Source organism: Bombus huntii, chromosome 6, assembly GCF_024542735.1.
Source record: "Bombus huntii isolate Logan2020A chromosome 6, iyBomHunt1.1, whole genome shotgun sequence".
NCBI lineage: Eukaryota > Metazoa > Arthropoda > Insecta > Hymenoptera > Apidae > Bombus > Bombus huntii.
This window is the reverse complement of record NC_066243.1, coordinates 15,334,896-15,361,435: the sequence shown is the minus strand read 5'-3', so window position 1 is coordinate 15,361,435 and position 26,540 is coordinate 15,334,896. Positions and strand designations below refer to the sequence as shown.

The window sequence follows — 26,540 nt, the reverse complement described above, 5'->3', positions numbered from 1 at the left end:
GTATTACGAAAAAACGTATAAAACGACAAAATTTCTTAATCCATCTAAACACCAAAACGATAGCTATCAACTCCTCAGAAATGATCCCAGAGAAGACAAAGAAACGATCGAAGGGCAATCAGTCTCTTCTGAAGAGTCAACCGTTATGCATCGAGAGGTCTGACGATTAAAATTAAAGTCGCATAGTCGAACGAATTCATTGAGAGATATCGTGAAGTCGGGTCAAATTTCTGTAACATATTTACATATTCTATAACATATATACAATATAACATCTATAACATATATAACAATTTCTATAACATATATACTGTATTCATTACTAAACAATTTGTGGCGTGCTCGTCGTATTATTTTTAAATATTGTCAAATATACCATTTTATGTTAACCTGTTAATACAGTGTTACATTCGTTCGAACCACCTCTGTTATCTTGATCGAAAGAGGGGAACGACTATTTCGCGGCGTCGATTAGCGAGAATTTACGCCTCTCGCCGACGCGTTTTCCTCGCGACCGCGTCTCTCCGCGAACGGTCGTAACAAACACCATGTTAACAATTTGTCAGCCGCTATCGCGTAAATCTTATTTGCGTTACGTTTACGTGACTTGGATTCTTTTTCATATAATCGACGTTTACGCGCAAGACAAATGATTCCTGCATTCGATACTGCTCTATCGAAGCGAAACGACTTACAAATGCACTGAAAGAACAGGCAATTTCTGAGTCTAATGATCCGGTAAAAGCGAATGGTTCGGAAAATGATTTCTGTAACTGTATGGGACTATCGGGAAATGAGCAAATAAATTCATATAATGCATATGTGCGCAAAATCAATTAAGATAATATGACAAAGCTTCGATAACGAGTTTCAATTGGATTTCAGATTGCATTCGATGCGATTTTCTCAAAAAGTGTGTCATAATTACACGAGGTTGTCCGAAGAGTTTCTTTCGTTTTATAGAGAAATAATAGACGCACGACATTCTTCTTTTTTTTTTAAACAACCTAATAAAATAACAGACTGATTGAAAATGCGCCTAGGAAATTTCATTTAAAGCCATTTCATTTAAAGAACGCGAATACCTCGAAGAATCGTCGTCCCATGGTGTAACAGCGATCTTACGATAAAAATATTTATACGTATGTAAACTTTTCGATCGATATTAGGTGAAAAATCTTGTGGCATTTTTTACGAAGTAACACGTGACAGAGAAATCGTAGGAAGTATCAGCAACGAAACGAAATTCAGCCGCAGCGCAGACAGTTGAAACAGCGCTGACAAATCGATGCAGTTTGTCCTGCACCTATTTTTCCGTCGACAGTAAGTGGATTTCGTCGTTACCCGCCGGAGAATCGTCTCGCAAAGAAATACGGCGTCACGTGGGCCTCGTTATTTTGCGAACAAGGATCTCGCAAATAAATGGGCCAAGATTATGCACGAGTCTCCCTAGGAAAACGTTTCGTTGTAACCAGAGGAGAATTACGATCAAAAATAACTGTAGCCAGTCCCCTGGAAAGCACTTAGAGACCTTTAGAGGGTGACGGATATATTTAGAGTTCTAATTATTAGCCGAATATTAGGCGCCTGAGACGCGGGATAAAGCAAGAATTTCGGAGGAAAATTCAAAAAATAATCAACCATAATGGGATCGAGGCCGAAGTGATTTAACGTTAGGTCAATTCTGATGGAAATCTCGCGTCGTTATTATAAATCCTATACGTGTCAACTATGGAGACAAGCGGAGTATCGTCTGTTTTATAAAAAATTGTATAAATTATATCTGATGACATTTTCTCGATGATAGTACGATTCGTACCGACGATGCTACGATATCTTCGTTTTGATAATAATTCACGAAGAAAACTACGGTTAGTCTCCGAATAGTTTAATCTTTCGGTAGTCTAATCACGGGTTGTAGTAATTTTCTCCAAAAACAACTGGAATGAGAAAGAAATCGTGAATCACAGTTTTGCATTTGAAAATTTTCAAGAGCCGAGCGAGGCAGTGTTCAATTCCGGAGAATGTTAAGACAAGTGTCTCGAAACATTAAAAGAACAAACAATTCTGCTTTGATCCATGATAACAACGATCACGACGATTGCACGTACTGTTACATTTAATTACGATTCTTCGTATATCCTTTTACAAACTAACAACAGCTGCGTAATACACATAAAAAGACAATTGTTCAAAGAACTTTAAAGAGTAATTATTAAGAGCAATTAACGTCCAAAATTTCCATCACAATAAATTCCATGCCGATCACATCTGTTCATAAGCGGCTCCTATTTTCACTTCTGATGAATGTGTTTGATTCGATAACAAATACCGGTTCTCTCGATTAATTAAAATAAACGAGAAATTAAAAAGCGTGTACCGAGATTGTATGTAAATTAAAGTACATTACACTGCGTCTTTTGCTTTGCATTCTGTTTTATACGAGCCAAGACACGTGCGCTTCGACCAGTCCTTGGAATGTTATATTACATCGGATCTTATATTACTAAACCAATAGCTGAGGCTTTGAAACAGTTTCGTAAATAACTGTTTCAAACTGTTATATGAAGGACCCGAGTAAAACGGTTACGAAGAACCTCTACTCTTGTATATTCGACCAATCGCAGGGAAACACATCAACGGGAGCCGTAAATTCCCGTTACGATTATAATAATCGACACCGCGAATAGATCGACCCCCTGATTTCCGTTGAGACAATAGGGGTGGTTAAGGTAGTATAACGCTGCGATTAACAGGGTTACAAACTTTATATTTCCAACACTTATGAGCTACACTGTTCAGTATGTATTTAAGGAGAGTAACCCGGTAATGACATGTTGACTATTCTAACGACGAAGAATAAGTAATTTACAGTGTCGATGCTGTGTCGGAGGAAAGCTAGCGATGGGTGTGTCTAGCGCACGGGACCATCGGATTTGTTCATGACATTTTTGGTTAGGAAAGTCAGGGCAGTATACATTGCTTCTGATTGGATAGACGAAGGTTGGCGGACTAGGAAGGGTCTTAGCCGCCCTCGATGGAAAGTTGTCAGTGGAAAACATCGTACGTGAGAAAAACTAACTTTCCCGTGTCAAGCCGTAGTAGACGATAATCTGTAGAAAATGATTTAGAAACAAAGATATTTGTTCGGTCTGAAGGACCTTAGCTAGCAAATTACCGAGATTTATCATGGGTCCTTAAGACTATTGAGGATACGCAGTAAGGATGAGCGGACATCTGGTTCCCGTTTGGTCCGCGGTGTGTAGCCTGGTCTAAGTAGAGTGTCGCCCGACGTAACAATTCTGAATGACTATTATGCAGAAGCTGAATTTCGAACTATATCGATTTCAGTTACAGTTCTTATACCAGTTATGCCATATCAGTTTTCCAACTACTATTTTTTAGGTTCTTTGTCGGTTGCAAAACGGTTATAGAATTGATTCTAGTAACGATGGTGCAGTATTTTATAGTAAATAAAATTGCAACGTACATTACGTTTGTAGATTGTGAACGTGTAAGAGCATTTACAGCAGAATTTCGTAAAGTACATTTTCAGACATCGTACGCTTGCTTTCGAAGTCAAAGGAAATAATTATTAACCACGAGTTACATTAGTATTTCACAATTCTACGAGTAAAATGGCAATAAATTAATATTCGGTAATTTCATATTGACACAAGTCGAGATATCTGATAGGAACAATTTATGAGATACATTAAAATGAGTAGAAAAAATTTTACGGAAGTATTTTGATAATTGTATAGTTTTAACTGATAACATGCTTGTTTTCGTGACTTCACGCGGTTCTGTATCGTTGTAGACTGAAACTTCGAAAATACACAATTCGTTTCACGAATACTAACGTCACAGAACGTCCGCGCGTAGCCACAAGATAATACGAAAACTTATGACGCTTATATAACAATTGCAAAAGCTCGAAAATAGATGGAAGAGAGTTAGAACAAACGAAATGATTTATTCGGTAGATCTCCTCGCGAGTTTGTAATATGCAAGCAAATGACAGATTAAAATAACTGATAGCTTCGATTAAAAGAAAACGGTCAATTTTACAAACACCGTCGTTACCGTGTCGTCCAATATTTCAAATTATTACGCGTTGTTCAAAATCAAATCCAAATCTCGTACAATCAAAAAAGATGCATAATGCTCCTAGCCGGAGAATTTCAATCGCCTACGTCCGACACAAAAGTTCCTAACGTATTCCTCGAGAAGATATTAACATTTGAAGCAAAGCTATTTTAAAGTATTGTTAAATGAATTATCGGAAATAGATATTGCTAGAATTGAAATTTTCATCGATTGGAAGAATATACTTCTGGCAAATACGTGTGTCAAGTATATCCTGCAACCTAAGAACACAGAACAAAATCACCCTCTATAGGACCGTAATAAAACCTGTCTGCACCTACGGAATCCAACTATGGGGAACAGCAAATAATTCCAACATTGAAATACTTCGACGCTTCCAATCGAAAACGCTAAGATCCCTTATAAATGCATCCTGGTATGTCACCAACGAACTAATACATCGACTAATACACAAAGAGGAAATAGCAAAATTTTGCGACAGATATAGCAAAAGAGTCAACAAACATCGAAACCTCCTAATTACTGGATTACTTGATACGTCGGACCAGATCCGCAGGCTGAAGAGACACTACCCGTTAGACCTAAACACTAGATTTAATTAGATATTTATATTAAGTAATATTCACTTATTTATAACACCTACTTATGAATTATACTTATCTATAATAAGTATTAACTTGTTATAAATAATCAGCCATGTCACTGCGCCACGCCAGAAAAATTACTGAAAATTCTCAACGCGAGAATTGATCGTAATTTTAATAAATAAATAAAAAAAAAAAATTTCTCTAATTATCTGTAACTAATTCGTGAATGTGACCACCCACCCGGTAATAATCCATCAATCGAGTACCAGTTACTTATCATTTGGTCAATACACGAGTGGAAAATTACTGTTTCGCTGAAACGTATAAAAAGGAAGTGGGCAAAGAAAGAAGCTAAGAAATCGACCCATATTGCGGCGCGTACAGTGAAGTGACAACAATGGTAAACGCATCGTTAACACTAAGTTCGTATCAGAAGGTTTTTCGATCGAGACACGGGAAAATCGAATAACATAATAACGAAAGAAAATATTTCAGTTTATCCTACGCTACTTTCGACGTTGAGAGGAGCCAATTCTACGATCTTTCCGAACGCAGAAGCAAACTTATCTCTGATTAATCAGGATAATAGCCTACTAAGTGAATTGGAGCTGAATGTTTTACGTCCCAATTTGAAAACGGTTACTTTCACGCTTTACACACGGTCAGAATCGTCTTTCTATTAATATTCATCTTTATGGAAAATCTGCACATTTTTCAATTCGCACAATTTCGCACATTTCAATTTTCCATAATGGCACGATCGTTCATCGTTTGATTACGATATTTAAAAGGTAAATTCGGAAAGTGATTAAGAATTAGTTGATTAGTGAAAAATATAATCTTTTTGCTTAATCTTCTCGCTACGATAGACCACTATAGTAACCGTTTGTGAATCTAACCAAAAACAATCACTATAGCGAACCTCGAATAAAATGTATACATCACGCTGTATACACTGTATACATCACTGCGTCATTGAAATTACATACAGCAATTGTTGTTTATTTTTTGTTCAAGTTACAGCTAAAAGCCATAACGAATTGTATTGTACGATCTGTCTTCCGACACACCAACAAAATTCTAATTGAAAAAGGTTAAATCGTGAAAAGATAAAAGCTTGTAATTTATGTACTAATAATTTCCCTACAATCTTTCAAACGTATATAACCCAATTTTTTATGCTATATCATTTTTCCTTGCTTTGTCCATAGAAATGTACGCTATAGAATTTCGACAGGCTTTTAAACTTCTTTTTAGAATTTTGTCTAGCTTGAACTCCGTTACATTCTTTCGAATATTTTCGACCCAGTTCTGTCTTTTTAACGTTAAAAGGTATCTTCGGTTTAAACAAAATGTGTTAAAGTCTTGTCGCTATTCGCGATTCCATTTATTTCTTTTTTTCTTTTTTTCTACCCTACGTTAAGCTTTTTCTTAAAATATCGCAATCCTTTCGTGCTTGTTATCGCAGTAGTGTTAAAATATTTTTCGTAGCTCATCCTGTGTTTGAAACATTGCAACTACGTTCAACAATTTCGCTGAAATATAATTTTCATAATAGAGAAAACCCAGCCGGCGAGGTCCTAGTACTAAACGACATAAACTCGGTCCAAGCGAGTCAATGGAACCCGGAAAGAAAAACCGCTATAATCACTCACGGTTGGGTTAACAATGGTTTAAGTTCGTCGTGTACACTCGTACGCGATGGTAAGTAAAGTATCATCGATGTAATAAATAAATCGTGCGCTTAAATTCGTAACATAATTGACGTCGATGGAGATCCTGTAATTCGAAGACAAAAATAAAGAACGACAAAATTAAACGTTGCACGTTTGATTTGTCGGAAAAATCGAGTTTGGAAACTTGACAAGCACGCTACAATACGAAAATGTCCTATCTAGTATTCTCTTTTTTTTTTTTTTTTATTTATCAAGATATATTTAACTATTCGAAACTTCCTGTGAGTTTTATCTTTTAAGTATTGGGTTGGCAACTAAGCGAATGCGGATTTTGTGATTAGGTGGTATTGACATAGTTTAGTTGCCATAAAAATTATGCACGTTATACGCGATAATGGCTAAATATTTGAATGGAAGAAAAGAGAATGAAAATTGGGATTTCTTTAGCCTCGATAGGGTATAACATGTAACGTATTAGAATAAAATTAGAATGAAGTTTCGTTTTCGAGAAAATCGGATTTAAAAGTTTATCAAGTACACACGACTAAAGGTATTAGAACAAGACCTTAAAAGAGACAATTTTATTCTACATTTTAGACTTATCTTCACGTGTACAGTAGCCTGCTACCAATTCTTTTTTTTTTTCTTTTTTAATACCAATTAGGCAAATACACGTGCATTTGGCTAATTTCTAAACACCATTTTCTTGAAAATCCAACGCAACTTTGTTATTCTGAATTTTCCTCTTACTCTGAGTCATGGAATCTTTCTCACTTCAGTTGTACAGAATTTAGGTTTCCAATAATGTATAGACTGCTGGCAATAAATATCTACTGAAAAACTAAAAACAGATTTTACTTTATTTAGTATTTTAAATTATAAGACACACATAATACCAATGAAATAATTTTCTCATTTTTGATTTATAGTAGAATACTTAGAAAGTAAGAGCAGTAAAAAATATCCAGCTTGTATCTATACAATACTTCAATATTATGACAAGTAATATTTTTTCTTTTCAGCTATTATTAAGGTCAAGAATTGGAACGTCATTGTCGTCGATTGGGGTAAGATATCAGCCAACTTGATATATTCCATCGTTGCAAAGGACGTACCACACGTTGCTCTCCATGTAGCTAGTTTCGTAAATTTCATGCGAACTGAGGCTGGTTTGCAAACGTCCAACTTGAGAATTATTGGACACTCATTCGGCGCTCAAATCGCGGGCTTGAGCGCGCAAGAGATAGGAAAATCGAGCCGAGTAGCGGAAATTGTCGGTAAGTCACGATATATTATTAGGATGGCATTCTAAAATCCTCCAGAAAAAATCCAGTAGCGTTGATTTTAACGTTAGATTGAAAACAGTACGGTAGATTGATTAGATTTTGCAAATGAAATATCAGCAAAAAGATGAATGAGGTTTCTAAGATTGAACGATAAACATTAAAATGTCGAAAATATCCTTAGATTATCTTAACTCGAAGGAAAACGTTTTTAAAAATTATATATATATTTTTATGTAAGTTGATTTGATCTCCGACAAAACGTCATTATGATACAGTGGAGTATATTAGACCTTGAAATATTTTCCATTATAGCACTCGACCCTGCTAAGGTAATGTTTGAAGACAAAGCACTTGATCAAAGAGTTGATGCATCGGATGCAGAAAATGTTCAAATTATCCACACGTGCGTTGGACAGTTCGGTTATTCTCTACCTGTTGGTACTTCAGACTTCTATGCGAATGATGGAAGACATCAACCAGGATGCGGCATTGACTTGCTTGGTACGGAACATACTACGGAGTATTCTATTATTGACACACTTCAACTTAAAAATTATTATTTCCACGCTTTCTATGCCTCAATTTGTGCATGTGTGTTTGTACATTGTTAAAAACGAATGTTATGAAACACAGGAATTTGCGCACACTTGCGTAGCTACAAATTCTACGCTGAATCAATTACGAATCCGAAAGGCTTTCTCGGTAGACGTGCAGACGGTGCAACGGCATACATGGGTGGTGCTACGCTCGATCCTAAGTAAGTTTTATTTTACTACTGTTACTGATAGATTATGGAGTTTTATGCATTTCCGGGGAATTGGAAGAATGCGTAGAATGCAAATAAATAATGGACAGTACATGTTATAATATCTAGGAGGTGAAAATTCTTGGTCCTGCATTTTTAGCTGAGTTCATAAAAGTATGAATTTGCATAGATACTTGAGAGATAATTGCTGAATATATCTGTTTAATTATTTTTTAATGTTTAATTTAGTTAACTGGTACTAATATATGTTAATTTCTTTACAGAGCTAAAGGAACCTATTACTTCAAAACTACCGGTCAATATCCTTTTGCTCTTGATGGATAACATTATTCTTTTGAATATTTGGATGTAGTTTGTGCAGATGTATTTCAATATTAGTAAGATACTTGTATAGATTATGTCGGAAATTAAAAAATAAATAGCTGTTGATTTTATTGTTCATTAAAATTCGTATAAGAATCTTATTTCGATTTAGTGCAACCGTATCCTGAATTCTTTGAGTTGATTTCGATGCAAGCATGAGCATACGCATAGCGATGCCGAGCAAAGGCGTCGTCTTAACCCTTTCGCTACGGGCGGCTTCTTCGTCGCGGCACTCCCGCTGAACGAGTCTCCGCGCCAGAACAGTGCACGCGAGAAAGATCGTCAGTGGTGGATAAAATTATTCTTCGCGTGCATTTTGAATATGTAAAATATTAAACTCGAGTTGGGATGTAAATAACTCTTGATGCGATGATTCATTAAAATCTTCCTAAAAAAACGTCTACTTTTACTTACCGCAACCATATCTTCAATTGCTTGCGTCGATTTCGATCCAAGCATGACCATGCCCATAGCAATGCCCGCAGCCTCGCCAGTAACAGCATCGTCTTGATAAAGATTGAATTTCAATTGTTCATATACATCTTGCCTATGCGATCCCATAGCGGCCAGACCCAAGCCTAAACAACCTCCATGACGAACCATCTGTAAGAAAATCGTTGCAGATTCTAAATATGTGACATCGTATGGTTCCAAACTGAGATAAAAAAACAATAGTGACGTATAGTTGTCCCAGACTGAAATCGATTTCTACCGAAGTTTCAAGTACTTAATAAAATTAAGAAAAAGATATGATATGATAGTAATTTAATCAGTTTAACAATATTAGATAGCGGTTTCAATTGATGTTATCAGTAACTTCAAGTTTCTTATCTCCTGATTTATCATTTAATTCGTTGTTTCGTCGCTCGAAACGCATTTACTTTACCACTCAATTGATTTTATAATCACATTATATCTCTACGGACCACTATACCTCGTTCTGTGCGTCCTTCAGCTGGCCAAGTAAGTAATCTGTAATTGCTGCGCCGTGGTTTGCATGAATGAGCCCTAGCGCATACAGGCCACCTCCTTCGGAATAACCAGCTCCCGCACCAGTATCTCGCGGGAGATAAGATTGCATTAGAGCTAAGGCTTCTTGTTCATGACCTCTGTGAATTACTCCTAAGGATGCAGTAGCTGTTAATTTTGCCCAATTCGTAGCTCTAGCCAACCATTCTAGATTATCTCTAAAATGTGAAACAAATAAAGTGAAAAATAAATATATTCCTTGAGAATATAATCCGCGTAAGATCAGTTGAATACAGTGAGGTATATTTACCTTAAAAATTGGTCGCTAGTAGTTCCAGAATGCATGTATGCATTCGCGATTACGGTGGCAGTATGACAAATAGACACACGTATAGTATCTTTAGTATTTTTCAGTATCAGCATATCGGTATGATTACTACGAATAAGAAATTGGAGATGCAAATCGATGGAAATTTCTCCGCCTAATATACTTGACAAAGCATCTACGCGTTCTTGTTGCTCACGTTCTTCGGCATTCTATACAAGTGAAATAATCAATTGGCACAGTGTGTATTACAATATAGTAAATGTTGTATAGTATTATTTCTTTAAACCATAAGACTTACCAAACTTTCAACACTACGTTGAGATTTCTCTTCTGGAGCTGGCGTACTACTACTGTTTTCAGTCTCTGCTGTTGTTGCTGCTGCAGACTCAGTGCTAACTTCAGTGGTTGCTTTTACAGCTGGTTTTACAATTGGTTTAACCATAAGGGCTCCTGGGATAGGAGCTGTTGCTCTCAAAGCTTGTAAGACACGACCAAGGAACTGTTGAGTTGCTGATTCGTATAAGTCAAATGCAATTTGGTAGGCCATAAGAACACAATCTTGCGAGCCTTTACTGAGTCTGTCTAAAAGTTCAGCTACAGCTAATGGGTCGTCCAGAAATATCAAACACTGACACATGTTGACATAGTCTGGTGTTCCCAAGTTACGATAAAGGCTCACTAGGCAACGAAGCACAGTATTACGAAATCCACGATTCTGAATAAGACTCATGACAACTTGGAAGGCATAGGATAACATACCACTAACATCATCCTACAACAAACATATTAATAAATATAATTTTTATATTATCTATATTACATTACTTGCATAAATTAACATGTAATATAACTTACTGATTGCATAATTGCTGTTTCAAAGATATCCATCCTTCTTGTTTCAAGAGCAAGACCCAAAGCTTGCCGATATTGATTATCATCTAAACATCGTTGAAACATTCTGTTTACAATTCCTTCCAATCTTGGATCGATTCCTTTGCTATTTGGTGGTAATTTTCCCTCAGCTTCCAACACACGTTGTTGAGTATAATAGTCAATACATTTAGCTGAAATAATACAGAATAATAAAGAATCTCTACCCAATAAAATCTAATACTAACAGTCAATAAAATACCTATAGTAGTATCAACGTATTCATTGCGGGCATTAACATCAAAGAGCTCTCCAGCTCCAAGAGCATAAGTCAAAGAATCTTCAAAACTTCCTAAGTGATAATATACTTTACTAGCAACTAATGCAGCTAAGTCATGTTGTGGAAATGCCTTATCTTCATGAAGAATCTCACTGAAAAATATAACATTCTGTTAAATAAAACATTAAAATTATCTTAAAAAAAATAGATGATATATACAGTACATACATTTTTTCTATGGCCTCAGAAATTTCAGGCCAAAATTCATCTACTATCATATCCAACTTCTTCAATGCAAACACCTTTAATTCAGGCATCGGCTCCTCAAGGAGGGAAATGATACCAGCTGAAATAAAATAAAAAAAGTTGATTAATCAATTAAACTTAAAAAACGTTAAAATCATAAAACAAAACTCGATGTCTGTTAATATCAACTAAACGACTATATTTAATACTCCGAATACAAAATTATATAGGTTATGGCCCACGAGATTTGCAAATCATTGCATGTCTGATAATCAAACACAATGTAAAAATGTACTAATAAATTTGTAAATAATAAAAACTAGATATACATTTACTATCCTACTTAAAACACATAATTTACCTGCTGATGTGATATTCATTTTCGTTTTCGTACAATACGTCTGCCTGCAACAAAGACTCCCGAAGAGAGTTTGATAGCAAAATAGCAAATACCGAACTACGAACTCATCAACCAAATTCAACTGAAATATGCCGCAAGCTGTTTTAACGACTACCACACTAACATCGATGATAAAATTATCAAATTCTCAAACTTTTTCATGTTTTCCCATATAGTTGCTTCTCGATTTTCGAAAAAAATATTTGATAGTAAAAATGATTACAACAAAGAATATTTATTATTAATTACGAAATTTTAAAATAATAAACTTCTGATCTTGTAAAGTTTAAATTTTATAAATGGTAGCACTGCATGATATTGGCGTATGATTTAAAATGTTTACTCGTACTTTTACTTGAAATGCTAACGTGAGATATATATAGTTGTAACTCGGAATTGTTGTAGAAAGTGCAATTATAAGAGAAGTAGTTTTTAAAATGTCGGAGAGAGCGAAAATTATGAGCCACGTAAAACATATTCCAAAAGATGCTCAAGTTATAATGTCAATTATGAAAGACATGGGAATAACAGATTACGATTCGAAGGTTATAAACCAATTGCTCGAATTTACGTATCGTACGTAATGTATTATATTTATAATTTATTTAAAGTAATGTAGATGAAATGAAGTATAAAATCGTGCATGATTTTGCATTTATGATTTTACATTTGGAAGTAAGTTATAAAGTTATTTTCGGTTTAAATTCCGCAGGTTATGTTACTTGTATATTAGACGACAGTAGAATTTACGCAAATCATGCTAAAAAGAAGTTTATCGATTTGGATGACGTTAGATTAGCAGTTAAGATGCAATTGGAACGTACGTTTACAAATCCACCCCCAAGAGACGTGTTACTAGATGTTGCTCGGACAAAAAACAATGTACCACTGCCATTTGTCAAATCAAACAGTGGTTTAAGATTACCACCTGACAGATTTTGCCTGAATGCAACAAATTATAAACTTAAGAATTCAACGAAGAAAATAGTTGGGAAACCACTGCATTCTTTGGTTGGAAATAATATTCAAAGTCAGTCTAAGATCAAAGTGGAAAGTAATAAATCTGGCCTCTCCATAGTTAAAAGGCCGGGGACACTTGCGACAGTTGCCAGGACTCAAAGCATTTCAATGCCAAAACCTGTCCTGAAATTTTCAACAGGTAAATGATACAGAAAAGTAAAGAATATATAACAGGAACTAATTTGTTAATTACATCGCATATCACAGATCCCTTCCGGACCTTGCATTCCCAAACATCTATTCCCTCTATCCATATTTCATTAATACGTAAGATACAAAATTGTGTATGTAATAATAATATTTGCTACTATATTTTTCATTTTTTATTTATATTAATTGTTTAAATTTATAGCCACAACTGGAGGAGCTACCGTAAAGGCACAAGTAGCCAAGCCAAAAATACAGATTTCTTCGGGACAAACAATGCCGCCTATCAAAGTAGAGATCGAGGATTCTATGAAAAGGAAAAGAGAAGATGACGATTATGACGTTTCATAGTAATAAAGGACGCGGATAAATTATTTTATATTTTTTGTTTGCATCGTTTGAATCAGTGTATATAATATCAAAATGATTCTATCATTTCACATAATGCTTTAATTGAATTTTATCTTTTTGAAATTTGTATAAGAATTCCAATGAAACCGTATATTTTTTATTGGAAGACACTGTACAAATGTGTACATAGCGAATTCAACAAATTCACATTCTACTTGCATATATTTGTTATAAATCATCATATTTTATATACTATATCTCCCCTAAACATTTTCCAAACGAAAATTAAAAGAATAATGGGGATATTTTTTGTTCAGTATTGTAAAATATTTCTATGGAACAATAAAAGATAATAAAGAGAAAAGTAGGATAATTGTCTAAATAAATTAATAGAATTTCTCAAATTCCAACTTATTTAGAAGGTAATTTATTTGAATGTTATTTTAAGCCTCGCAAATATACGCATCTTATTCATCGTATTTACACAAAGTCGACGGCTGTTCACTATGGAACTCCGTATTCTTCATCTTCATCGCCTTCATCTTGTTCTACATCAGTTTCGTCTTCTGTGGCATATCCAGGAGTTGTTGGAGCAGGTGCAGGTTCGTCACCTTCGTCTTCGTAATCACCTACATCTGCTGGTTCTACTTCATCCTCGTCTTCTTCTTCCTCATCCTCTTCCCCCATTTTATCTGGCCTTCGCACGTCTTCTACAGGAACAATCTCTTCTTCGGCCAATTCATCTTCCGTTGGCTCTTCTTCAGGCTCTTCTGCTTCTTCTGGTATTTCACCCGCTTCGAAAGGTGGTGGTTCTTCGGTTTCAATCTTTTCCGGTTCTTCTCTTTTTTCTTTCGCCACATCCTTTTCCCGCACGCACTTCACTCGCTGAAGTGGCTTGAAGAGTTTAAAATCTTCGGGTAATTCATCTTACGAATAAAGTCTGTTTGGTAAAACATATTTTATCATTCTATAAACTCGATGCAAGAAAAGTTTCTTTAAAAAAGGTAGCTATTAATTTCATGCGTTTCATACCAATAATGCAAAAAACAGATCAATTTCCTACCTGTCCGCAAAATAGATACGTCGAACCCTGCAGTTTGCGTAGATCTGTATGCGTGTAGTTTCGACATAATTTGTCCCGTACGCTCTCCGCGTAAAGTCCGCGAGATTAAATTGAATTTGATTCCAACCACCGGATAGGCCGATCGGCATCGACGTGCAGAATGGTCGAACTCGCGTGGTGCTTTGAAAATTACTCATGCGAAACCTTCTGTGCATATCCTTGTCGTCGAGTACCTGTCGAATCAAAAATGAAATATACTTCTTTCTCACATTCATTGTAGTTTTATGAAATGCTATTGCTGCTATTGAAAAAAAATATAATCATTAAAGAGCTTTCCCCGTGAGACATTTACTGTTATTTCGAACGTGAAGTACTTCTTCATGTTCTTGATAATCATGATGAGAAACGGAAGTTTAATGCCAAGAACTTTCTTGGGACCACATGGGCAGAAGATGTGCGTTGTTGTGACGTTGGTTCCGGCTATTTCCAGAGCTAGAGATTTTACTTCGTCGTCTGTTACTCTACGAATGTATCCATTTTTCACCTGTCCGAGACGATCGATACTCGGAGCAAACAGATTAATTGCAATGGAATTTATTTTACTAACTTAAACAGGTACAATATTTGGAGAAATTTAATGGCGATAAATCTGACAGTGAAACTATTTCTATTAATCTCACAAAATAGAGTTATCTTTCCGTATGTTTTCTTTATATTGATAAACTTGCGTTCATATTCTCCATTCATAACTTTAGCGGACGTGATCCGCAGTCGCCAAGTTGCTGTCAGTCATTTCATTTATTTGATTTACCGCTTTAATATTTGAAAGTTAACGATTTAGAGAAACTTGATTTATACACCTGTAGATCTTTGAGGTTCACGGCCAAATTATTTTGGGTTCGAAAATGTCGCGTATTGAAGATGATTGTAAAGAGAATCGGATGAGTGGATATTGGGCATAGAAAACTGAATCGATAGAAATAGGCAATGAAGATAGATATCTCGTCACGTTTGTTGCATCATCCTATAAATGTATTAACATATTTTTCACAAAATTAGCATAATACTTTTAAAGATAACCGACGAAGGAAATTTTTTTACGGCTGGAAATACTAATGTTATTCATATTTGTAATAGTCATATGTATATAGTTCTAACATGATTCACTGTATAATGACTGATCATGGAAAGTTCAATGTCAATTTTGAAAAACGTCGAACGAAGCAGGGACATGTTCAAAAGCTCTGGCACTCTACACTTGTCATCGAAGGTATGTTTATAATTCTATAAGCGACGTGTAGTTATTATATTAGTGTTAAATTTTAATTCGTTAATTTAATACAATGTGAGTCTGTGTATAATATAAAAATATTAATCAAGTAATATTCGATACAAAACAATACTCGGTATTCTAACAACAGCGTAAGTTGGACTTAAGAGTAATAGCATCGAGAAACAGCGTTTAACGAAAATAAATTATGACAGATACATTATAATGGAGTGAGAAATTGTGATGTCGTATGGAAGTATTTAAATAGTTAGGATAATACAGACAAATTACGTAATTATGCTAAATAAATACTCAGACGATATACTCTGTGGATAATATTACATGTTTGTTGCCAATTATACTCTGTTTCCTACTTTCAATTGTGAAAATGCAAAATTTGGAAGAAGAGCTACGACGTGACGAAAACATTGGAGCATCTTTGCGTACATTTACGTATCAGCGCAGCATCAACTAATACTTACGTAATTTCCGAATCTCGACATCCTATAAAAAGAACCGAGATATAATGAAACACTTCATTCGGTGGTTCGCTGAACGTGTTAGAAAGAATCAAAAGAAGAACTACGGTAAGTGACAGCTTCAATAAAAGAAATGACTAGTTTTAGAAACATTATTGTTATTGTTTTTCGTATTACTAGAAATGATTACGTACTGTTTGACTTCAAATATATGTACTTTTGAGAAATAAATTAAAATATATTTAAAGCAATTAAACAATTCTTTGCAATTAACTTATCTTAACTTTCCACTTAAGTTCGTATATCGGTTGCAGTTAAAAAATTAGATTCGTCAGTGTGAGTCGTTCTTCATCCATCATCAATTGACTATCAGTCACTTGCCAACCGTACAGTACTCGAATGGAAAATCACTGTTTTCCATAAACCTATAAAAAAGCGGCGAAACACGGAAGCGAAAAAGAAGAGCAATATCGCGGTGTGTGTAGAGAATCGCGATGTCAGTCACGATAAATGTATCATCGTCAAAATGTTCGTATCAGAATTTTTCTAGATCGAGGAAAATCGAGTAGCTTAGTAACGAAAGAAATTCTTTCAGTTTATCCTACGCTCTTTTCGATATTGGTCTATGCAAATCCGCTATTTAGAACAGAGGGAGATGGATACTTAACTCTCTTTCGCGTTCACGTAGCCCCACTGCCTCATTACCACGGTTTAGACACCTACTTGAACGCGACCAATTTTACGCTATACACAAGGTTGGTTTTATTTTATATCAATTTCCTTCTTCACGGAATATCTTTATGTACATTTTGCATATTTAAATTATCGAGAGACGAATGAAAATTGGCAATCTAATTACGATGATAATGTTTGAAAGATGAATATAAGGACTAATTAATATTTTTTAAAGAATTACACATCGCTATTGCATGCTGAGATGAGAATAAAACTGAAACATTAAAATTCGCGGGTCGGCACGGCTAAAACATGTTTCGTAGCGAAAAGACAACTTCGTAGCTTCGTCGTGTTAGATGAATATTCAACAGGCAGATTCAAGGTACATTGAACAGTTTCAGTAAAATATGATTTTTCATCTAGAGAGAATCCCACAAATGGAGACATCATAAAACTAAATGACATAGAGTCCGTCCAGAACAGTCATTGGAACGCAAGCAAGCAAACAATTATAATCACTCATGGTTGGATACAAGGCGGTTTAGCTTGTGAAATCGTACGCGATGGTAAATACGTAGATACGCTGTGAGCGCAAATTCGTGATATAATTGAAGTTCGGGGAGATTCTATGACTCGAACTAAGACGAAGATAAAGAACAACAAAATTACGTTTTACAATTACACGGTTTCGTTTTTCAAAAAGACGACTTTCGAAAGTTGCCAAGAATACAGAAATATCAAATTGCTCGATCCAGAATTTTGAAAAGACCTCAAAATTCCGAAATAGGAGGAGATACGCAACTGTGTTGAACGATACAGCAAAGAATTAGCAGTAAAAGTTTACGACCACATCACTCGAAATGTCCATATCACCTCCACGTGTCTCAGTATAAATGATTAGTACATACCGGTCATGGCAAACGCGTACAAGTGTGTATATATATTAGGTTGTCACAAATGTTTCTTTCGTTCTACAAGGAAATAATAGATACACAACACTTTTACTTTTATATTATTTTATTGAACTACGTATGATCCATTTTGTTACATTTCTACCGTTACGATCATACGTGATTCGATAAAATAATATAAAAGAAAAAATGTTGTGTGTATTAATTCCGCATAAAACGAAAGGAAATTTTGGCACAATTTAATACATCGTCACTTTGCAATTGCATCTGAATGGGGATGACCGCTCACATGCCAAAAATCTCAGTGACTTCATTAACCTTTTTAACATCCTCATACACAAATATTTATCGAATGTCCAGCTGGACAAATTGTAAAGTACAAATTAAATAATAAAAAGAAAAATATACAAATAGCAGAGGAAAAATATTATAAAATAAAAAGGTTAATCTCGGCATATTTAACGCATGCTCGAATTCTGTTACAGTAGTTCATGGTGTGCCCATATTTTTCGCATCTTTTGTATGGTGAAGGTTCTATTGCTGTTATTCTGTTTAATATTTTTTCACGTCGAAAATACCAGTATTATTCCTTTTAGGTTTAACCTACATATTGTTGAATAGATAAGGTATCGTTATACGAACGTCAAACCGTGTCTTCTTCAAAACTACACACTGAACGAGATAATTTTATTCCACATTTTAGACTCGTTTTTCCAATTTTGTATTCTTGTGTGATTAAGAACTAGGCAAATTCACGTATATTTGTATAATTTCTAAACTCCGGTTTGCCGAAAATAAAGGCTTCAACGCAACTCCGTTACTCCTGATTTTCGTCTTAATTTGAGCCATAGAATCTTCCTGAACTTCGGCTGTATCGAATTTAGATGTCCATTTATGCAATATGTACACTGTCGGCCATAAATATCTGTTGATAAACTACAAGAATTTGACTTTGCGTGGTAGTTCAAGTTGTAGGACATATATAATACTAATAAAATAATAGATTCATATTAAAATACTTGGAACATAAACGCAGTAAAAAGTATTCAATAGTTACTCAATGTGAACAAGTGTCCTACGAGTTTTGAGCGATAGTGGCCATATATGCGATAATTTAATATCAATTACAAAGAAAAATTTCCTGTGTTAGCTTTCCTTGAGGTCCGAGACTGCAACGTTATTATTCTCGATTGGAGTGAAATATCAGACTACATAAATTATTACGAAGTCATAAAGTTCGTACCGCACGTTGCCAGGTATTTAGCTAGTTTCGTAAACTTTATGCGAATTGAGGCTGGTTTGCGAACGACCAACTTGAAAATTATTGGACACTCTCTCGGTGCTCAAATCGCGGGCTTGAGCGCGCGGGAGGTAGGAAAATCGAGCCGAGTGGCGGAAGTTATCGGTGAGTAACGATATATTATTAAAGTGTCAATTGAAAGTTCTCCGAGAAAAAATCCAGTAGCGCCAATTTTAATAACAGATTAAGAACAGTAGAGTAGATTGATTTGTGATTAGCAAATGAAAGATAATCAGAAGGATAAGCGAGGTTTACAAGTTTGAACGATAAATTTTAAAATGTCGGAGATATTCTTACATTATCTTATTTCGAAGGGATACGTTTTTAAAAACTATATAAATTTTGATGTAAGTTGATTTCATGTTTGACAAAACGACATTATGATACAGCGGAGTATACTAGACCTTTAAATATTTGCCATTACAGCACTCGATCCTGCCATGCCAATGTTTCAAGAAAAACAACCTGGTGAAAGAATTGATGAATCGGACGCGGAAAATGTGCAAGTTCTTCACACATGTGCCGGAAATTTAGGTATGAATATCTCGATTGGTACTTCAGACTTCTATGCGAATGATGGAAAACATCAACCAGGATGCGGCATTGACATGTTTGGTACGGAACATACTACGGAATATTCTATTATTGACACATTTCAACTTAAAAAATATTACTTCCGTGTCTCAGTCTGTGTGTGTTTATCTGTACGATGTTAAAAACGAATGTTATGAAACACAGGATTTTGCGCACACTTGCGTAGCTACAGATTCTTCGCTGAATCAATTAAGAATCCGAAAGGCTTTCTCGGCACACGTGCAGATGGTGCAACAGCATACATGGGCGGTTCTACCCTCGATCCAAAGTAAGTTTTATTTTACTACTGTTATGGATAGACTATGGAGTTTTACGCATTTTCGGGAAATTTAAGGAATGCGTAGAATGCAAATAAGTAATGGACAGTACATGTTATAATATTTAGGAGGTGAAAATTCTTGGTCCTGCATTTTTAGCCGAGTTCATAAAAGTATGAATTTGAATAGATACTTGAGAACTAATTGCTGAATGTATCTGTTTAATTATTTCTTAAAATTTAATTTAGTTGACTGGTGCTAATATATGTTAATTTCTTTTCAGTGCTAAAGGAACCTACTACTTCAAAGTTAACAGTCAGTATCCTTATGCTCGTGATGGATAACATTCTTCTGAATATTCAATATTTGAATGTATTTTGGACAGATGTATTTCAATATTTATAAGATACTTGTATAGATTGTGAAAAAAATTAAAAAATAAATAGCTGGTGATTTTATTGAAATTCGTATAACAGAACTTTTATTTCGACTAACTGCTGCCATATCCTGAATTCCTAGAGTTGATTGCAATATAAGCGTGAGCATACGCACAGCGATGGCGAGTAAAAGAGTCAGCTTCATAAAGGTTGAATTTCAATTGTTCATATACGTACGAACGTAAAGTACTTCGTATCGTACTTCTTTAATCCCGATGACTTTCTTGGAACTAAGGTGAAGATATAGTTGTGAGTGACAGTACTACTGCTGGTGTGGGCGTGAAGTGCCGCCACAGAACCATTTGGGCAGAAGACGAGTTTTCTGATGAAATTGATTCCGGCTATTTGCAGAGCTAGAGATCTTACTTTGTCGGCTGCTATTCTTCGAATTTGACCATTCATCACCAGTTCGAGACGATCGATACTCGGAGCAAACAGATTAATCGCAATGGAATTTATTTTACTAACCTGAACAGATATAATACTTGGAGAAATTTAATGGCGATAAATCTGACAGTGAAACTATTTTTATTAATTTCATTAAATAGAGTCATCTTTCCTTATGTTTCCTTCATATTGATGAACTTGCGTGCATACCTCATAATTCCAGCGGACGTGATCCGCAGCTGTACAAAACAGACATAAGTCCATGCTTGTTACGGAACATCCTACGTTTCTGCTCTCGTCGAATTAATAAAAATAATGAAAAAGAAAAAGTATTATAATATCTTCACCTTATCATTGTCCTGAGAAAACATGACATTTAACCATTTAATACACGTAAAGTAAGAGAATTTCTTTATTTCGTTTCTAGTCGAATCGAATTTGTTTTTTCTCCTGATTTTGCGCGAATGCTTCGTGCATTTGTTTCTGTTTTTACTAAAGGAAGGAAATAAATTCGCAAGCTTTGTTCGTAAATGGACAATTTAGAAGAAGAGCTACAACTTCTTGAGTATATTTATGTATTAGTGCAGGAGAAATTTTATAGTTACGTAATTTCCAAATCTTGACGTCTTATATAAAGAATCGAGATATAATGAAATACTTCATTCGGTGGTTCGCTGAACGTGTTAGAAACGGGTAATCAAAAAAAGGACTACGGTAAGTGATAGCTTCAATAAAAGAAATAGCTAATTTTAGAAACATCTCTGTTATTGTTTTCCGTATTGCTAAAAATTATTCCGAAATTATTAAATTATTATTATAATTATATATATATATATAAAACGGCGTAATATTTTTGGAAATCAGGCGATCGATTCGTGAAAACTCAAGATTCGATTTTCCAAGTCTTTTTCAGTATCTCCTCCTTTTCTTTCTTAAGTACCCACCCTTCTCAATTTATATCGTTCGATCGATTCCCAATATAGGGAAAGTCAAATCTTCGGTTGGTGTTCTAAATTCTATAGAATTTACACACACATATATATACATATACTTTTGAGAAATAAATTAAATTATATTTAAAGCAAATAATTAAATCTTTGCAATTAACTTAATTTAACTTTCCACTTAAGATCATGCATCCGTTAAAGTTAAAAAATTCACCTTATTTCTCTAACCACTTACTTATGGAATAATTTTGCTCTTCATCCATCATTAGTTGAGTTGGTCGTCAATCATCATCAGTTATATCGGTCTTTATCCATTATCAGTTGAGTCGGTTTTCATCCATCATCAATTGACTATCAATCACTTACCAACCATGCATTACATGAGTGAAAAATTATTATTTCTCATCAACGTATAAAAAAGCGGCGAAACACGAAGAAGAAGAAGTAAAACAATATCACGGTATGTGTGGTGAATAGCGACGATAGCCATGGCAAATGTACCATTATCAACACGTTCGTATCAGAATTTTTCTAGATCGAAATACGGAAAAATCGAGTAACTTAGTAACGAAAGAAATTTTTTTAGTTTATCCTATGGTTCTTTCGATGTTGACCTATATCAGTCCAACACTTAAAACGGATGGAGATGGATACATAACTCACTTTGAAATCAATAAAGAACCCGTGTCTAAAAACCTCACTTTGGACACATACTTGGATGCGATCAGTTTCACGCTATACACACGGTTGGTATTATTTTATATCAATTTCCCTCTTTATAGGTTGTCTTATATTTGACGAATATTGGACAGGCAGATTCGAGGTACGTTCAACAGTTTCAGCTAATTTGATTTTCCAGAGAGAATCCCACAGATGGCGAGATCCTAAAACTAAATGACGTAGAGTCCGTCCGGAACAGTCACTGGAACGCAACTAAACAAACCATTATAGTCACCCATGGTTGGACTCACAGCGGTGAAGCTCCAGTTTGTACAACCATACGCGATGGTAAATACGTAGATACGCTGTGAGCGCAAATTCGTGATATAATTGAAGTTCGGGGAGATTCTATGACTCGAACTAAGAAGAAGATAAAGAACAACAAAATTACGTTCTACAATTACACGGTTTCGTTTTTCAAAAAGACGACTTTCGAAAGTTGCCAAGAATACGGCTGTATGAAATTGCGCGATTTTGAAAAGACCTTAAAATTCCGAATTATTCTGTTTAATATGTTTTCACGTCGAAAACACCAGTATTATTCCTTTTAGGTTTAACCTACAACATTGTCGAATAGATAAGGTATCGTTATACCAACGTCAAACCGTGTCTTCTTCAAAACTACAGAACGAGATGATTTTATTCTACATTTTAGACCCGTTTTTCCAATTTTGTATTCCTGTGTGATTAAGAACTAGGCGAATTCACGTATATTTATTTAATTTCTAAACTCCAGTTTGTCGAAAATAAAGGCTTCAACGCAACTCCGTTGCTCCTGATTTTCGTCTTAATTTGAGCCAGAGAATCCTCCTGGACTTCGGCTGTATCGAATTTAGATGCCCATTTATGCAATATGTGCACTGTCGGCCATAAATATCTGTTGATAAACTACAAGAATTTGACTTTGCGTGGTAGTTCAAGTTGTAGGACATATATAATACTAATAAAATAACAGATTCATATTAAAATACTTGGAACATAAACGCAGTAAAAAGTATTCAATTGTTACTCAATGTGAGCAAGTGTGCTACAGCTCTTGAGCGGCAGTAACCATATATTCGATAATTTAATATTAATTACAAAGAATATTTTTTGTTCTCAGGTTTCCTTAAGGTCCGAGACTGTAACGTTATTATTCTCGATTGGAGTGAGATAGCAGACGGACTAATTTATTCTGTCGTCGCAGAGATCGTACCGTACGTTGCTCAACGTACAGCTAGTTTTATAAACTTTATGCGAACTAAGGCTGGTTTGCGAACGTCCAACTTGAAAATTGTTGGGCATTCGTTCGGTGCTCATGTCGCCGGCTTGAGCGCGCGAGAGGTAGGAAAATCAAGCCGAGTGGCGGAAGTTATCGGTACGTAACGATATATTTTTAAAGTGGGATTCTAAAGTTCTCCGAGAAAAATCAATAGCGCTGATTTTAACGTCAGGTTAAAAACAGTAGAGTAGATTGATTTATGATTAGCAAATGAAATATAAGCAGAAAGATAAATGAGGTTTATAAAATTGAACGATAAATTTTAAAATGTCGGAGATATGTCTAGATTATTCTAACTCGTAAAAGAGCATTTTCAAGTTCTATATGCTCTTTGATATAAGTTGATTTCATATTCGGCGAAATATCATTACGATACAGTAAATTACACTAAATCTCTAAGTATTTGCCATTATAGCTCTCGATCCTTCCAACGTAATGTTTCAACACAAAAAACCCGGAGAAAGACTTGATAAATCAGACGCAGAAAATGTTCAAATTATCCACACATGCGCTGGAGGGCACGGTTATTATCTGTCTGTTGGTACTTCAGACTTCTATGCGAATGATGGAAGACATCAACCAGGATGCGGCATTGACTTGTTTGGTACGGAACATACTAGAGAATATTCTATTATTGATACATTTCAACTTAAAAAATATTATTTCCGTGCCTCAGTCTGTGTGTGTTTGTTTGTACGATGTTAAAAACGAATGGTATGAAACACAGGAATTTGCGCACACTTGCGTAGCTACAAATTCTTCGCTGAATCAATTACGAATCCGAAAGGCTTCCTCGGCACACGTGCAGATGGTGCAACAGCATACATGGGTGGTGCTACCCCCGATCCGAAGTAAGTTTTATTTGGTACTGTTACTGATAGATTATGGAGTTTTATGCATTTCCGGGGAATTGGAAGAATGCGTAGAATGCAAATAAATAATGGACAGTATATGTTATAATATCTAGGAGGTGAAAATTCTTGGTCCTGCATTTTTAGCTGAGTTCATAAAAGTATGAATTTGCATAGATAATTGAGAGCTAATTGCAGAATATATCTGTTTAATTATTTTTTAATATTTAATTTATTTACCTGCTACTAATATATGTTAATTTCTTTACAGAGCTAAAGGAACCTATTACTTCAAAACTACCGGTCAATATCCTTTTGCTCTTGGTGGATAACATTATTCTGCTGAATATTCAATATTTGAATTTATTTTGTACAGATGTATTTCAATATTTGTAAGATACTTGTATAGATTATGAAGAAAATTAGAAAATAAATAGCTGTTGATTTTATTGAAATTTGTATAACAGAACTTTTATTTCAACTAACTACTGCCATATCCTGAATTCCTAGAGTTGATTTCAATATAAGCGTGAGCAGACGCACAGCGATGGCGAGTAAAAGAGTCAGCTTCATAAAGGTTGAACTTCAATTGTTTATATACGGTAGCGGACAAAAGTTTAAGACGAAATGGAAGAATTAAATAATTGATTTACTTTCCACAAAAAATATAAATACAGTGTTCTAATTTTGGTATTGACTAATTAGAAATTTGTTTGTACACTTACAAAAAAAATTTCATTTTGATATTTTCCTCGGTAGCCAAGTTATAAACAATGAACGAAATCTGTATAATATTTCGTCGGTCAAAAGTTTAGGACTACCCAAAAGTATTAAATTTTGGTAAAAAAATATACACAATTTTTGTTTAAATTCAATATTTTGTCCAATATCCGTTGTTTCCTATCACTTCGGTACATATTCTTCTATTAATTTTTTACCTTGATCTACCGTAATATTACTCCAAACTGTTTTAATTGTAAAGTTAATGTAAATTTTTCGAAGAAGAAGTTTTATAGTTACGTAATTTCCAAACTTTGAAATCTTATATAAAGATTATAAATCTCATATAAATGAAATCTTATATATCTTATATAATGAAATACTTCATTCGGTGATTCGCTGAACGTATTAGAAACGAGTAATCAAAAGAAGAACTATGGTAAATGATAGCTTCAATAAAAGAAATAGCTAATTTTAGAAACATCTCTGTTATTGTTTTCCGTATTGCTAAAAATTATTCCGAAATTATTAAATTATTATTATAATTATATATATATATATATGTCGGAGATAAAAGAACATCGGAGCCTTTGGAATTTTGGATAATCCCGCAACATTGTAATCTAGTGTCTACTATAGCTGTAATTAAACAATTGTAGTTATTCAATCCGATTGTAATTGTTCGCGAGTTGTGATAATGAGCTTGGGCTCGAGGCGACAGCCAGTTGCCGAACGTAGCCGCGGTCACGGGATGAACGCTTTGTCTAACAAAGGTAATGGAGTAATTAAAGTTTAGGTCTAGCGGGTAGTGCCTCTTCAGCCTGCGAATCTGGTCCGTCGTATCAAGTAGTCCAGTGATTAGGGGGTTTCGGTGTTTGTTGACTCTTTTGCTATATCTGTCGCTATATTTTGCTATTTCATCTTTGACTGTGGGTATCTTGAGGTCGCGGTGTATTGTTTCATTGTTTACATACCAAGGTGCATCAATTAGGGATCTTAGCATCTATCTTGTACAGGCTAATTTTGTTCTGTGTGCTTAGGTTGGAGCGTCGGTCAGTGAGCCAATAGAATTTCTTGAGTTTGTTCTTGAGTTGCTTTGTCTTGTCTATGATGTGATTTTTCCAAGTTAGCCTCCTGTCTAGGTATTTGACTGTCGAGAAAGATGATTGCTAAATGTCGATCCGTCTCCGCAGTACATGTTCAGCTAGCCTGAAGGCCCGTCATAAATCATAGAATTTAGTTGACTAAAGTCCTTCTAACGAACAGACT

General features: G+C 34.9%; 6 protein-coding genes across 8 annotated transcripts in view; 4 read left to right on the top strand and 2 right to left on the bottom strand.

Moving 5' to 3' along the window:
* Positions 1-12,009, bottom strand: part of LOC126867132 (26S proteasome non-ATPase regulatory subunit 1) — a 94,819-nt gene extending 82,810 nt beyond the window's left edge. Inside the window, exons 1-8 of the mRNA XM_050621340.1 lie at positions 11,843-12,009; positions 11,464-11,581; positions 11,218-11,387; positions 10,941-11,149; positions 10,384-10,857; positions 10,068-10,294; positions 9,723-9,975; positions 9,203-9,391 (exon numbers count right to left, since the gene is read on the bottom strand). Coding sequence (XP_050477297.1) covers positions 9,203-9,391; positions 9,723-9,975; positions 10,068-10,294; positions 10,384-10,857; positions 10,941-11,149; positions 11,218-11,387; positions 11,464-11,581; positions 11,843-11,861 — 1,659 coding nt within the window. The 5' untranslated portion in view covers positions 11,862-12,009. The remainder of the gene's footprint in view (positions 1-9,202; positions 9,392-9,722; positions 9,976-10,067; positions 10,295-10,383; positions 10,858-10,940; positions 11,150-11,217; positions 11,388-11,463; positions 11,582-11,842) is intronic.
* Positions 5,016-24,825, top strand: LOC126867155 (pancreatic triacylglycerol lipase-like). 2 transcript variants are annotated; one of them, XR_007690155.1, is made up of 7 exons: positions 5,016-5,119; positions 5,193-5,358; positions 6,256-6,401; positions 7,396-7,650; positions 7,972-8,160; positions 8,293-8,536; positions 24,671-24,825. XR_007690155.1 is itself a non-coding variant. In XM_050621384.1 (7 exons), exons 1-7 carry the CDS (start codon positions 5,095-5,097, stop codon positions 8,747-8,749), a joined length of 966 nt encoding a protein of 321 aa, XP_050477341.1. In that variant the 5' UTR covers positions 5,016-5,094; the 3' UTR covers positions 8,750-9,175. The 2 variants fall into 2 exon arrangements, 1 of the variants encoding a protein (XP_050477341.1); XM_050621384.1 differs by lacking the exon at positions 24,671-24,825 and adding an exon at positions 8,689-9,175 and having other exon boundaries at positions 8,293-8,416.
* Positions 12,195-15,074, top strand: LOC126867164 (transcription initiation factor TFIID subunit 9-like). 2 transcript variants are annotated; one of them, XM_050621399.1, is made up of 4 exons: positions 12,195-12,457; positions 12,594-13,040; positions 13,254-13,415; positions 14,954-15,074. In XM_050621399.1, exons 1-3 carry the CDS (start codon positions 12,319-12,321, stop codon positions 13,397-13,399), a joined length of 732 nt encoding a protein of 243 aa, XP_050477356.1. In that variant the 5' UTR covers positions 12,195-12,318; the 3' UTR covers positions 13,400-13,415; positions 14,954-15,074. The 2 variants fall into 2 exon arrangements, with proteins under 2 accessions (XP_050477356.1, XP_050477355.1); XM_050621398.1 differs by lacking the exon at positions 14,954-15,074 and having other exon boundaries at positions 12,197-12,457; positions 13,254-13,619.
* The window catches only part of LOC126867158 (cilia- and flagella-associated protein 20-like), a 38,434-nt gene continuing 25,697 nt past the window's right edge, over positions 13,804-26,540 (bottom strand). The window contains exon 5 of the mRNA XM_050621388.1: positions 13,804-14,016. Coding sequence (XP_050477345.1) covers positions 13,904-14,016 — 113 coding nt within the window. The 3' untranslated portion in view covers positions 13,804-13,903. The remainder of the gene's footprint in view (positions 14,017-26,540) is intronic.
* On the top strand, positions 16,526-20,412 carry LOC126867154 (phospholipase A1-like). The gene is made up of 7 exons (XM_050621383.1): positions 16,526-16,739; positions 16,807-16,966; positions 17,310-17,452; positions 18,948-19,202; positions 19,524-19,712; positions 19,836-19,959; positions 20,232-20,412. The coding sequence occupies exons 1-7, from the start codon at positions 16,706-16,708 to the stop codon at positions 20,290-20,292; spliced, it is 966 nt and encodes a 321-aa protein (XP_050477340.1). The 5' UTR covers positions 16,526-16,705; the 3' UTR covers positions 20,293-20,412.
* On the top strand, positions 22,075-25,006 carry LOC126867156 (pancreatic triacylglycerol lipase-like). Its single transcript, XM_050621385.1, has 7 exons — positions 22,075-22,232; positions 22,306-22,465; positions 22,579-22,727; positions 23,542-23,796; positions 24,116-24,304; positions 24,428-24,551; positions 24,823-25,006. Exons 1-7 carry the CDS (start codon positions 22,208-22,210, stop codon positions 24,881-24,883), a joined length of 963 nt encoding a protein of 320 aa, XP_050477342.1. The 5' UTR covers positions 22,075-22,207; the 3' UTR covers positions 24,884-25,006.